The 13,426-nt window shown below is 37.3% G+C and overlaps 1 protein-coding gene across 4 annotated transcripts in view; it reads right to left on the bottom strand.

The window, feature by feature from the left end:
- Positions 1 to 13,426, bottom strand: part of LOC131041791 (3-isopropylmalate dehydrogenase 2, chloroplastic) — a 105,397-nt gene that overhangs the window by 20,090 nt on the left and 71,881 nt on the right. For all 4 annotated transcript variants that reach the window (XM_057975005.2, XM_057975025.2, XM_057975013.2 and 1 more), the window contains exons 5-6: positions 12,091 to 12,166; positions 11,839 to 11,927 (exon numbers count right to left, since the gene is read on the bottom strand). In XM_057975005.2, the coding sequence (XP_057830988.1) occupies positions 11,839 to 11,927; positions 12,091 to 12,166 (165 nt within the window). The remainder of the gene's footprint in view (positions 1 to 11,838; positions 11,928 to 12,090; positions 12,167 to 13,426) is intronic.

Here is a 13,426-nt window from a genome sequence, read left to right on the forward strand (position 1 = left end):
AATATTTAAATTTAACTTTAGTAACTTTTAACTTAATTGCCCAAATAATTATTGGCTCATTAAATTTGCAAACCTGATGACAAATAATGATCACCACAAATACTGGCATTATAAAATGCATCAAATATTTCCGTCCACTAAGCCACTGTTGACTTACTATAAATAGTAAGTATTTGGAAACCTTGTCAAAACACCTCTGATTGGCCTGAAACTGAAATTGCCTAGACCAAAACCCTCACTGATCCCTGCAAAGTCCTAGTTAGCCCTTGGGACCAAGGCAAAACAGGCTAACGACACATCATCTGATAACTGGCTAAAATGGGGGCATTATATTATCTGATTTCTAGCATGAAATAAAACAGAAATAAATAAATAAAGAGACATCATTGATCAGAAAATCGTCTCATTTATGAGACTTCACAATTTTCTGAGGATTTATATCCCATAAATTAATTCGGCAAGAGGCAGCCATGCTATCCCAATTTGCACCGCTGCATATACTTAAACAGTGAGATACTATGGTATGTTTTCTAATACATGAGTTATTAAAGGGTTACGATTATAGCAAGGCAACCACAGGTCATTAGTTAAGTGGCACATAAAGATTTTAATTACTCACAACAGTTTAGTCAACAAGGGGGAAGGGTCACCGTTAGAAGATACACCTCTTTTAAAAGGGGGACAAGGCTATAGGAAAGACGTGGCTCTTCACTACCAATGGATAGATACATAATGCAGATCGGCATTCAAGAAGGGGCATCCAAAAACGGATCAAGAATATGGATTGAAGGAGCAGATCAGATTGAATTACTGGCAATCATTATTGTAACAGCAGATTGGTATGTTGTATCTTACTTATGAACTAAGCGCTTATTTACAGTAATGTTATATTTAAATTTTATTAGGGTTAAGGGGCAAATACATGGCCCATAATATAAGTTGTTTTCTTCTATATACATATAACAGAAAAAATGCCAATAAGATTTATATTTGTAATCAGATTTATATGACAATTATGCTTAATTTCACTTGTTTACATATATATTCGTAATACATGTGAGAATAGTATACACTATACTCATAGCCTAACCCTTAATCATTCTCTATTGCCCCTCACAAGGATAGATTGCTTTTGTTAGGGAAAGGTGGTTGTAATACCTCCCAAAATAGGTGAGCTCCAAGAAGTGGTATGGATGGGTGTTCCTGAAACCCTTGGGCCTATTTGTGGAGAGTGGTTTTCCTAGCACCCTAACAAGTAAATCCCCATCCTCCGTTAGGGTTGTGTTGTGACGTTTTCACACATCGCCCCATTGCAAATGGGGACCCATGTTTTTTGCTTTTTAGGGTTTGTTCTTTAGGTTTTTTTAGGGTTTTGTTAGCTGGCCTTTGCATTTTGAGTGTCGCCCAGGGGATCACATGGATAACAAGTCTGGCTTGAGTGAGGTCCTGATCCTGAATTTTGGCTAAGTCTGGAATGTCCTGATCCTGAAATTTGACTAAGTCTGGGAACTGAAAAACCTCAAAAAACTAGATTTTGCAATATAACTCCTGTAGGTCTGAAACCACTCTCAAACATCCTGAAAGTATATATGGAATATAACTTAAAGTATAAGTTCTTATACTTAAATGTTATATTCCATTAAAATTTATCCTGATAGAGAGTTCGAAAAGTCAAATTTCGCTCCTGTCCTTCACTGAGGATCCAGAGCGAACTTCGCTCCTGTCCCTCCCAGGAGGACCAAGGCGAATCGCTCCTGTCCCTCTCCCAGGGACCAGAGCGAAATCCTTCATAGGGCATGTTCTGGACGAAGATCAAGCAAGTTTTTGGTTTGAAGGCAAGAAAAGATGTGACTTGAGCTCATTGAAGATTACCAAATGCCAACAAAGGACCAAAATGCTTAAGTTCGCTCCTGTCCCTCAGGAAGGGACCAGAGCGATATTGATTATATTAGCCAAATCTCTCAAAAATCACGTAAGGTCAAGGTTTTGCAAGGTCGTATGAGGTCCAAGGCATGATTAGAAGGTGATATACAAAGACTTCAAACGTTAAATGATCATCAAATTGAACATAGAGGCTATATCGCTCCTGTCCCTCTCCAAGGGACCAGGGCGATTTGCTTAGGATCCTTCATTTTCCTTCAAATTCATGCCAAGTCAGGGTTTTTTGAGATCACACAAGGTATAAGGTGTCTTTTGAAGATGATATGCAAGAGTTTTGAACGTCAAAGTGTTACCAATTTGTGCAAGGAACTCATATCGCTCCTGTCCTTTGGACAAGGACCAGGGCGATATCACCACAAAAGGACATTCATTTGCAAGAACAAGTCAATCAAGCTTGAAGGACCTAGCGAAAATGGCAATTCCAACGTAAGGATGGAGACTTTGAACGTCAAAATTGCAAGAATCATGACCAAAGGTGGTGGATCGCTCTTGTCCCTCAGTAAGGGACCAGGGCGATGAGGTTTGTATTTCCCATTTTCAAAATTTTGGCGCTCAAACACATTTCTTTGAATTTATTTTAAATGCTAAAATTCGATATGCTTTGAAAATCCAATTAAAATGGCATTTAAAAATTGCGTTTGGTATTAATTAATTATTTTGCCTTGTAAGAAAAACCGAATTTATTAATTTAAATGACAAAGGCATTTAATTAATTATTTATTAAAAAAAAACAAACAAAAGGAGCGCTAAGGTTATGAGGTCGGCCTGGTTATTGATGTAAAAATCGTTTTAATTGCTTAATTTTTCCAAAGTCAGCCTATATGGTAATTGTGGTGAGAGCGCTTATAAAGGAGAAGTGAAAATCATTATTTTCACATTATCATTTCACCATCTTAGATGCGATCTTGGAAGGAGAAGTGCGAGTTGTGTGTTAGAGTCATTTCAAGCAAAGGAAGGCGCCAAGATCATCTAAGGGGAGCGAACTTAGTTTTCACTTGAGCAAATTGATAAAAGATAGATCATTTAGAGGAGATCACGTCGAAGCCATCAAATTTTGATTTTTGCCTAGGCGAATTCCTTTATTTTGCATTTTAGAGCTAAGCTCTCAAATAAGGTATGGCAAGATCTCTTGTTTTAATTTCGAATTTTGTTCGTCATTGCCTTAATTTTGAATTTTGAAATTTTGTTTTCCCTTAGCTCAGTCGTTTTAGGAAATGATTAATAAAGGACTTATCATTAAGTTTCCTAAAATTTGGTCTCTAATTTATGTTATGTATTGCAAAATCATGGTACTAATTTTGAAATGTTGTGTAGGCACCAAATGGAGATCTCTTCAAGGAAAATCAAGCCGGATCAAGGACGGTCTTCGCCAGGACGATCAAGCCAGGACAAGGGCGACCTCTTTCAATCCAGCGTTCCAAGGCGAGGTACATCAATCGTCTTGCACATCAAGGACAAAAGGAGTTAGAACAAGAGTTAATTAAAGATAGCTTCTCAACGACATCAAATTGAATATCTAGCAAGCTACAAGTGTCAGATGAGGTGGCATCCCAGTCATCACTCCTCCAGTCAGTGTGGTCCACCTCAGCATGTCCAGATTCAATGTACCTAACTCATGGAAGGTGGCACAAACTCCGATGTACCTACCCCGACTATCCATTGGTCGATTTTTCTAGAGGGGACATGTGTCCAAGCAATACAATTTTATCATTGGTCAAGCATTAAATGTTATGTAATGGTTGTAACAAACCCTAATTAGGGTTTTCATTGTAAAATCTTGGCCATTGATCTCGAATTGATCTAAGCCATCGAATTGTATTGTGGGCACTATATAAGCCCTGGCATTTCATTTGTAAAGGCTAATTAGCAATTGTTAGAGATAGTATGTAAATAGTTAGAATAGTTAGAGAATAGTTGGAAGCAATTAGAGTAGAATAGGAGGACAAGGCAAGAAATTGTTGCCATTGATTGTAAACAAACTCCATTTTCATTGAAGTAATGGTGAAGTGTGTCGTTTCTTGCAATTTGCATGGTTTCTTGTTGAGTCTTCAATCCTAGATGGTAGATGATTAGATGAATGGAGGAAATGTGATTGATTAATGGTGGAATTCGTACATCCATACTACTAGCAGTTTGTTGATTGCAGACTTGCCTTGCGTAGTCAACTGGAATCATTCAGCCTAAGCTCAATTTCAATTTGTCGCTTCTTCATTGATATGCATCAACTTGATGGTGTCTATGCCTGTGGTGATGATTTGAACATCATAAAGCTTCCCTTAGAAGATCGCACTAGCCTTGTGTAGATGTTCCATTGATGTCAAAACAAGACCTAGTTGGAGTTTCATCAAAAATCAAATCATTGCTCCTACATTCTTAGTATTAGGATTAGATCCTCTCTTCACCCCCTTCCTTTTTCCCTTTTTTAATCTAAGTTAGTGAGAGCTTGTGTTCTAGCAAAGTAGATCGGAAATTCAATCACCAAATGTAAGTCCCCTTGTGATTCCAGCAAATCACATCATACCACTGGAGCTTATCCACATGTAGAGACCCTACTAAAAGGAACCTTGGAGTCATCCTAACTGATCCTTTATGCGAATCTTCAGCAGTTAGAGACTTTTTCTCAAGAGAGGATAAGATACCCTTAGGTATTTTATTCTGTGTTAGGCTGTGTACAAAATACATGTCAACAGGTTGATGATTAGGAAATAAGTATGGATTGGGGATTCAGTATAGTAACTATCAATTGTATTATGAATGCTAATTGTTCTCCAGTTTAGTGTTCTGATTTAAGGCATAATGATGTATGTTAATTATACAGGCAGCCTCCTAGTAGGGGACATTACAGTATTGGATACATTATCAAGGAAAAAATATTTTTCTTTTCTTGATGGTTTTAGCAGAAACAATCAAATCCACATGGCCCCAAGGAATAAAGATATGGTCACATTCACTTGTCCATGGGCAACATATGCTTATCACATGCTTCCTTTTAGATTATGTAATGCACCTCAAATTTCCAAATAGTTGTTTAAGTATTTTCTCTTATCAAATTTGTGAATGTGTTGAAATAATTATGGATGACTTTATAGTAGAAAAGCAAAATAAGGTGAAAGAAAAAGAGGATGGTATTCCAGCCCTGAATAAGCAAACCAAGGAAATATGTTGTTTATCAAGGTATATCATAGAACAAAAACCTCCAACCAATGCTCTCTATCTTTAGCAGCAATGGTACCAGTACTAACTGGTACAGGTACTATCAAATCTTCCACATTATGTGAATAAACCAAGAAATTTTTGCAATAACAATTTTTCTTGCACAAAAGGTGAAAGGGATCAGATATGTGAATTTTATCAGCACAATTATATTCTTCAATGCAAAACAAAATGGAACCCAATCCTTTTGTGGGGCATTTGGTATTCAGGGCATTCTCCTCCTATCTTCGTAATGAAATAAGTAGGTAGATGGCAGCCTACTCACCCAAAGAAGCCAATGCAAAATTTATGGTCAAAATCAAGTTCACTAGGTGAAATGAAGTAATAAATTCATTGTACGAGTCAATGAGAAATACCCAAATAAGGAGTAAAGCACTATATCAGCTAAAAATTGCCAATAGAAATATGCAAGCACTAACAAAAATTGGAAGAGAGGCTCTTATAGGTTTTCAATTAAGATGGAGTAAACTATTGTCAGCACTGAAGAAAAATAAGTCATTATCTGCTAAAAAAATTATGGCTGCAATAGGAAGAGTAAAATTGCTATGTTATGGTTTTGGTATGGATCCTAGTTCGAGTTCGTGGATCCGACAAAAAAAATTGGGGCTGGGTTGATTTTTGGTTCATTCGTACAAAAAACATGTCTACCTATAATCTATTGAAGTAACTCCGAAACCACCAATCTTGAGAGCAACACCCTAATTAGTAGAGCCAAGTACAAATACAGATCTAGATTCAGATGATTCCCGATTCCATAAACACCATCCAGTTCTAAGGGCATGAGCAGTAATAACTGATTTGAGGGAGCTACAGCTAGTCTCATCTCTAAAAGCTCATCTATCTCCCTAACCCGAGCCAATCACACATTTATTTATGGGATTGTACCAAAGAAGGTGTACTCATTTGAACATATCTATCTGGAAGCAAAGGGAAGACTTCAATAGGAAGGAGTATAATCCCTGAAGTATGCCTCCTCGGTCACCTCAGAGGACTATGAAATGAGTCAGAGGGCATCTCCATCATTGGACCCATATAGAAAAGAGGGGTCTGCCCCTGCCCAACAATATTAGGAAAGGGCAGGAAATCCTTTGCTTTGCACCCACCGACGCACATTGCCACTCCAGCTTCTCCAAGCAAGTATGCTTAACTACTTTAAGGGAAATCCAAGTATTAATGCTCCACTTACCAAGGGGTGACAAAGGAATGTTATTAGTGGCATACAGGATGACTAACTTCGACTTTTGTTTCAATATATATATAGACTAAAAATAAGAAATAAGTTTAGAATACCACAGTATAATATAATCAACAAAACCACCAAAAAACTCTAATGTCATTTAAAACAGAAATGATAAATATCATCAAGTTCAAGATTAAAATAATAAAATCAAGTTCAACAATCAATTTTCAGCATCATAAGAATTTTCTAAATCATCAAAACCAACATCATCATTGGCATTAGATGATGAACATTTGAAGAACGGTTGCCACTGCCACTCCAACTAAAAGTGTTCTCACTTTCTGAACTCAAGTATAACATATTGGAAAGTGGAAGCATCCAAATCAGTTTGCTTTGACTCCATATCCCCACAGCTTCATGGGGGTTTGGAAGCAATGCCCCTTGCAGGGTCAAGGGGTAGTGCCCCCAAAAGAGTCAAGAAGTAGCACCCCTTGTGGGCTCTAAGGGCAAAATCCCTTGCACACTCCTTGTCACAATACAAGGTAGGGTCGAGGGGCAGAGCTCTTGCTACCAAGCCTAAATGAAGACCTTCAAAACTACATAGACCTTCATGGTGCACACCATTTTTTTATTTTCATAAGTTTTTAAAACGCAATATAAAAGGTAGAAAAAAAACTTCAATGCAACAAAGGCAAAGAAATGGACGGGTTCGCCTAGGTTGGCCTAATTCCCCCCAGATACCACCCAAGTTTGTCCTCGACAAACCCAACCTCATTCTCCGCAACATGACCATATCCACAAGCAGATTGAACTGTATCAAAAATCTGATTAGAACCAAACCCAGATCCAACTGGTTTGCAGGCAAATCCAGTGACATAGAAAGATCGTATAAGGATGTTGCACAAAACCAAGGATATTAATGGATAGGTTTAAGATTGAATTTCCCTTTATTATGGTATACCATCCTTGATTGAGCAAGCAAAGTTCTAGTAAATTCAAACGTACAAACTAGAAGGTGGGAGCAGATTGAAGAGAATCGGGGTTACTACCATGTTAGAGAGGAGCCCACATACAGCCAGCCTTATCACTTCAAGGCAGTCTGCAGCGCTAACATGGCTTACCATCAAAGATAGGACGTTAAGAATTGCACGAGGACGTGCAATACCTTCAGCTAGGGGGTGATGATGAACCCTAGAAATGAATATTTTTTTGCAACTATTTCATATCCCTGAGCATACTATTGTATCTTGAAAAGCCTCTTCATAAGCTCATTTCCAACTATCTTACACAACTATAAATATGAAGTGATTTTTGTTTTATATTATAATTTTATGGATAAATTGATTGCTTTTTAAGTAGGATAAGGTAGGACAGATTACTTAATTGAAATTGGTTCCTTAAGTTGTTCAGTACAATTGTTTTTGTGTGCTTCAAAAGGTTTAGGGGGAACTGGAGCTACCACATGTTGTGACGTTTTCACACATCACCCCATTACAAATGGGGACCCCCTACTTTTTAGGCCCTCTCGATCTTTTGGTTTCAGTTTTTTAGGTCTTTTGGTAGCAATTTCGTCAATCCTTCAAGTTTGCAAGTGTTTGGGGGTCACTTGATCAAGTCTACTTTTCGTTTGGGCAATTTTAGCTGAGTCTAGGGCTTGTTTTGACTGTTTTAGGGTTTTACCTTTCAGTCCTAGATTTTCGGGTTTTATTTTAGGGTTTCGGGAAAACTAAACATTGCACTGGAATCAAGACCCTCTGAGGAACCTCCCAGTGAAATTTGAGCAAATTCTTAGTAACTTTCTATTTTTAGAAAGTTACTATTTTTTAGGGATTTCACTACCTCTCGGAATGTCTTCATTTCACCGAAAATCAAACCTACTATTTTTAGTAGTTTCTATTTTTAGAAAGTGTCATCGCGTCTTGTTTTGCTCTAACGCTGACAGTTTGAAAAAGTTTCAATTTTTGGAAAGTCTACTTGTGGCAAGTCCTTGCAAGCTGACACTAAAGGCCAGATATGCACGATCATTTCTAAATCCGGAAAGTCAAAGAGCAAGCAGAGTGATCAAAATTTGGCTGTGTGGATATTCAGTCCAGGAATGGAAAGCTTGAAAATCACCTTGAAAATCACTTCAAAATCCAAGCATGTCATCTTGATTTGTGGTCTGGAATTCATAAAAAGGACGTAAAATCTTTGACCACTGTGAAATGGCGCCCAGTTCCCAGAAAGGCTGCCAAAATCCATGTATCCTGGAATTCATGAAAAATCTAGGACCTGGTCAAAATTCCGCCCAAGGAGTCAAGAAGGGCGCCAAAATGCCAAGTCTTGGAAAACCTTCAAAAAGTGAAATTCCTTGACTCATGTAAAATTCCGCCCAAGGATGGAGTAGGGCGCCAAAATGCCCATAGCATGGAAAATGTGAAAAAAGTGAAATTCCTTGCTCAATGGAAAATTGCCCCCATGCCGAGCCAAGAGCACCAAAGTGGGGGTGGCATGGAGAACTCCAAAATTGATGAATTCCCTCTCTAGGTGAAAATGGCGCCCATGCATAGGAATCCAGCTCCAAAACGACAAGGTGATGGAAAACTGCAAAAACACAAAATTCCATGAGGTAAAATTTGCGCCCAGGTGGAGTAGTAAGGCGCGAAAACTACAATGCCAAGGAAAGTTGAAAAATGAAGAATTCCTCCTTCAAGAGGAATTAGCACCCAAGTCCTAACTGGGGCGCTAAAATGAAGAGGTCATGGAATTTAAATGCTTAAAAGATGAAATTCAACCACCTGGTAAAAATAGCGCCCAAGGAAGGAAGTCTAGCACTCAAGTTAGATGATCAATGGAAAATGTGAAAAACTTGAAATTCCTTGGCAACATGGATTCAGCGCCCAAGTAGGAGAGTCTGGTGCCAAAACAAGATAAGCAAGGATAAATGCTTCAAGATGAAATTTCCTCCATCAAGATCAAAATTCCACGCCCAAGTCAAATGAGAAAATTTTCTAAGGCATGGAAATCAAAGGGTCAAGGATGAACCGGAAAGGAAATTTCCCCCTGAATGTTTTTTTGAAAAAACCATTTTTGGGCATCAAAAATCATTTGAATTTCAAAATGATGATAGATTTAGAGTTGTGAGAGAATTTTCTCTCCTGGGCCCTAGAACCCTAATTTGAAAATTTTCCTAGAAAATAGATGTTGAAAAATCATTAAAAATCTCTTCCAGTACAAGGAAAGTTCAAAAAACTTCAAGAAAATACTTCCAGAGTCAGAGATTCGCCCTCCTGAAGTTTTCTCTCTCCAGGGGTTTCTCGCCAAGTGGCAACCAAATCAACGCATATTGAACTAATGGCAGATTCCTTTTGCATGCGGCCGTCACGTCTAGGAGATGATGGTGCATTTATGGCTTCATGGTGGTGCACTTATTACAGGAATATTTTGATCAAGTGGTGGACCGATCAATGCATGGTGAATTTATGGAGCATCTTTTGCATGCAGACGTCATATTTATGATTTTATGACAGATTCCTTGCGCATGTTGCCGTCGCATGAAATAGTGGACATTTAGGAACGTTCTTTGCATGGAGAATATTCATTGCATGATGGACAAACTTGATAAAGTAGTGCATTTAATGCATGAATGGATGCCATTTTTGGGCATATTTGAATTAACTGTATATGGGCTTAATGGGCATTAATTGCTGATTCCCACCTTGTTGCATCTTGAGTGGAGAATCTTTTGGGGGAAAACCCTAATTAGCATTTGCATGTGTCCTCAAGGCATGAAGTCTATATAGGGGTGACCCCCCTCATTTGTAAAGAGAAGGGAGATCTGTATGAAATTGTTGCGATAAGTTTTTTGAGATAATAATAGTGAAACATTGTTCTCTGATGGTGTCCACTTAAGTTATTTTTTCAAGACTTGCATGCTTTCACCTTCCTCACTTAGTGTAGACTTTTTTTTCTTAGTTGTTAGATAAAGTGCTTTGATTTTAATGAAGTATGTAATGGTGTTTGATGAATTTCCATGGTTCATACTTTTTGCATCTTGTTGATTATAAGATGCAGTGTAAAGTTAGCCTGAACCCCCAAATTTATGCTAAGTTCGATTGTGAATAGTCGTTTGGATTGCACCGTGTTGGGTATTCAAATGCACTTTATCAATGTGAAAATCCTTCAACAACCTCAGAAGATTGCACCGGTTCTTGTGGAGTTGTAGTTAAACTTGGCGAAGCAGAGCTTGGTTTATTTGGAATTTGTCCACTAAAGCATTATCTATTGATATCGCTGCCCTTAGGAGTAGATTTAGATCCTTCTAACACTTTCCCCTTTATTTTCAGTTCATTTCAGTTTAGTTCATCCGAAGCAAAAGCATCACAGAATCGCATATCCGATGATGAAGTTCACACCACAGCAAAGAGGTTTAAGAATGATCCAAATGTAAAGCCCCTTGGATTACCAGCATATCACATCAAGCCAACTGAGTCACGTCCGTAGCATAAAGGAATCTTGGAGTCGATTGTTTGAACTTTTTTGCAATCTTAGCATGCAATCGTACTTTGATCAGGAGAGAGTGAAGTGACCGTTGGTAACTTTATTCTGTTATAGGCGCTGTCATAAAAAACACATCAACACTACACAAGACAAATCTGTTGTGTGAGGTAGCTGCTGAGCCATCCAACACAACTGATCTGTTGAGTAAGGTGACCACTTTGTTGACAAACTTTTTGTGCAAAATCAATCGTGCTGTCCCTAACAGCAGTGTTCCAAGAGGAGTTGTGCTCCAAAGCAAGAATTCAAAGAGGTTATCCTTGTTGTACAAGAAGTCAAATAGTTGTTAAAATGTTTTTTTGGTAGCTACCGAAGAGGAAACCGCCTGAACTGAAGATGGATAGAAGACAAATCTATTTTACAGCTTGTTAACTAGAGTGTAGGTAACATTCTCTTCTAGTTATTGTTATAACAAGATGCCACCACTAGTATCTATATAGTTCCATAGCTAGAGGATAGTAATACCTAGTATTACAAGTAAAAATGTTTAAATACATCTCATTAGAGCTATGTAAACATAAGATACCTATGTAAATAGAAGCACACACTATGATATGAAGGCCCTATCAAATATATTGTATGTAGGCAGCAAAGGTCTTGTTCATCACAGAATCGCAATCAAACCTTCTCTGGACATTGGCAAAGGGAACTTATAGTCAGCTAAAAACAGCTCTAGCAAGCATGAAATGCTGCCAGCAATAAAGTAGCACTTCAAATAGTGCTTTCTAACTGTTTCAGCATTGTGCCCCAGAAATGGGGATCTCAACATGCCAAGCTAATAACAGAATCTCTTCATTTTCATACAGATCTTTGATAGCTGATTTTTTTTAGAAATTGATAAGTTTCTGAATTTTAACACCAGAGTGATAAGGCACCAACCACGTAAAAAGAAAGTGGAAAAGTTGCTACCAGTCAAATGCCTCAATGTGAAACAGGAGAATGTAATGTCTTAAATAATATCCACTGACCTCAGAAGTGGAATAGACCTCTGTATTGAAGCCAATGCGTTCACCTTTCTCATTTATGCCAAAGCCTTTAGGTTCCCCAAAGTAAATACCTGAATAGTATCATACATCAATCATATATTATATTATTAATAATAAATGGGCATTCAAAGAAAAATAAAAAAAGCATAGACTTTCTTTCTCCCTTTCTAATAATACACATGCAATCAAGGTGATTAATAAAACAACAGAACAAGGGTAGGCCAAAATCATCACCTCCGGTAAGTTCTCTAACCACCATTATATCAACACCTTCAGCAACATCTCGCTTCAAAGTAGAAGAATCTGCTAACTGCCACAATATAGAGAAGAAATATTCAATCGCCAACATGCAATTTGCATATATCAGCAAGACCAATACTGAAGCACTGCCAAATCATATTGAGAAAGCAATAAAAGATATCATCATTCTTTTAATCTCACATAAGAATAGCTGAGGTGGAGCAATCAAGTGACATGCAGCATCCTACCAAAATTTTGTTTATTTTTTAAAAGAGAAAAAACTACTGGCATCAAAAAAAATTGTTTCCCTGCAAATAGTCAGCAGTTTTCCTAAATGACACCAATCAATCTATTTTGCAAGGTAACCCAGAAAATCAACAGACTATCACATTAAACAGAAACCCCTTTTTAAAACAGTCACTGTCAAGTCTGCATCATTTGACCTTTGATTCCAAAATGGAAAGAAAGAAAATTAATACAGGCATCTTTGTCAACTTGCAAACAAAAAATACAAAGAAAAGCATCTGAGGCTGCGGTACAATGGCACTAACAAATTCACACCTAACAGGAAAAGTATCAAGACAATGGAAGTAAAGCATATGGAACAATTAAGTCACAACAATCAATGCTTAAACTAACTCCATAAACCAAGGATTTTGTGCTATGGAAACTCTTCAAACAAGATAATAGATAAAAATGATAAATGATATCACTGTAACAAGAATTTTTGTTTGCTTCTACTTGTGACCCTGATATCTAGCTATGTGGGCCCCTATAGCTGGAAATGTATTCCTTTCGGAAGCAAAAGCGAGCATTGAGACTAAGTACTAAGATTAAGAAATTTCAGAAGAAAAATCACAGCATATCCAATACATGAATGGAAATAGAAAACAAGACTGCATCAGACCAGACCATGGAAAACTTAAACTTCATGCCTACTTTTGCAGAATAGACGACATTCAAGGAAAATAAAAATATTTAAGTGAAATAGAATAGAAATATCTTACAAAAAGGAGGTTGTTATCTGAAATAATGTCTCGGCATAAATTGAGAGCTTCCTTTGCATCTTCTAAGCTATTTCAAATTGATGCAAGCCATAGTTGACTAAATAAAGAAACCTAGTGGTAAGAAAAAAAATTGGATGTACCCTAAATGCACAAACATTTAGCTATCTTTGTGAAGACAAATTAGTTTTCAATGTTGCAAAATTATAGTGGAGATCTTATGCATATATATAATGAAAATCTTTGTATATAAAGAACTTAGATGATGAACAATAATAAAGTCAAATAACATTTTTTAACAAAAAATCCAATGAATTCCTATTGGA

Source organism: Cryptomeria japonica, chromosome 7 (assembly GCF_030272615.1).
Source record: "Cryptomeria japonica chromosome 7, Sugi_1.0, whole genome shotgun sequence".
NCBI classification, from domain to species: Eukaryota; Viridiplantae; Streptophyta; class Pinopsida; order Cupressales; family Cupressaceae; genus Cryptomeria; species Cryptomeria japonica.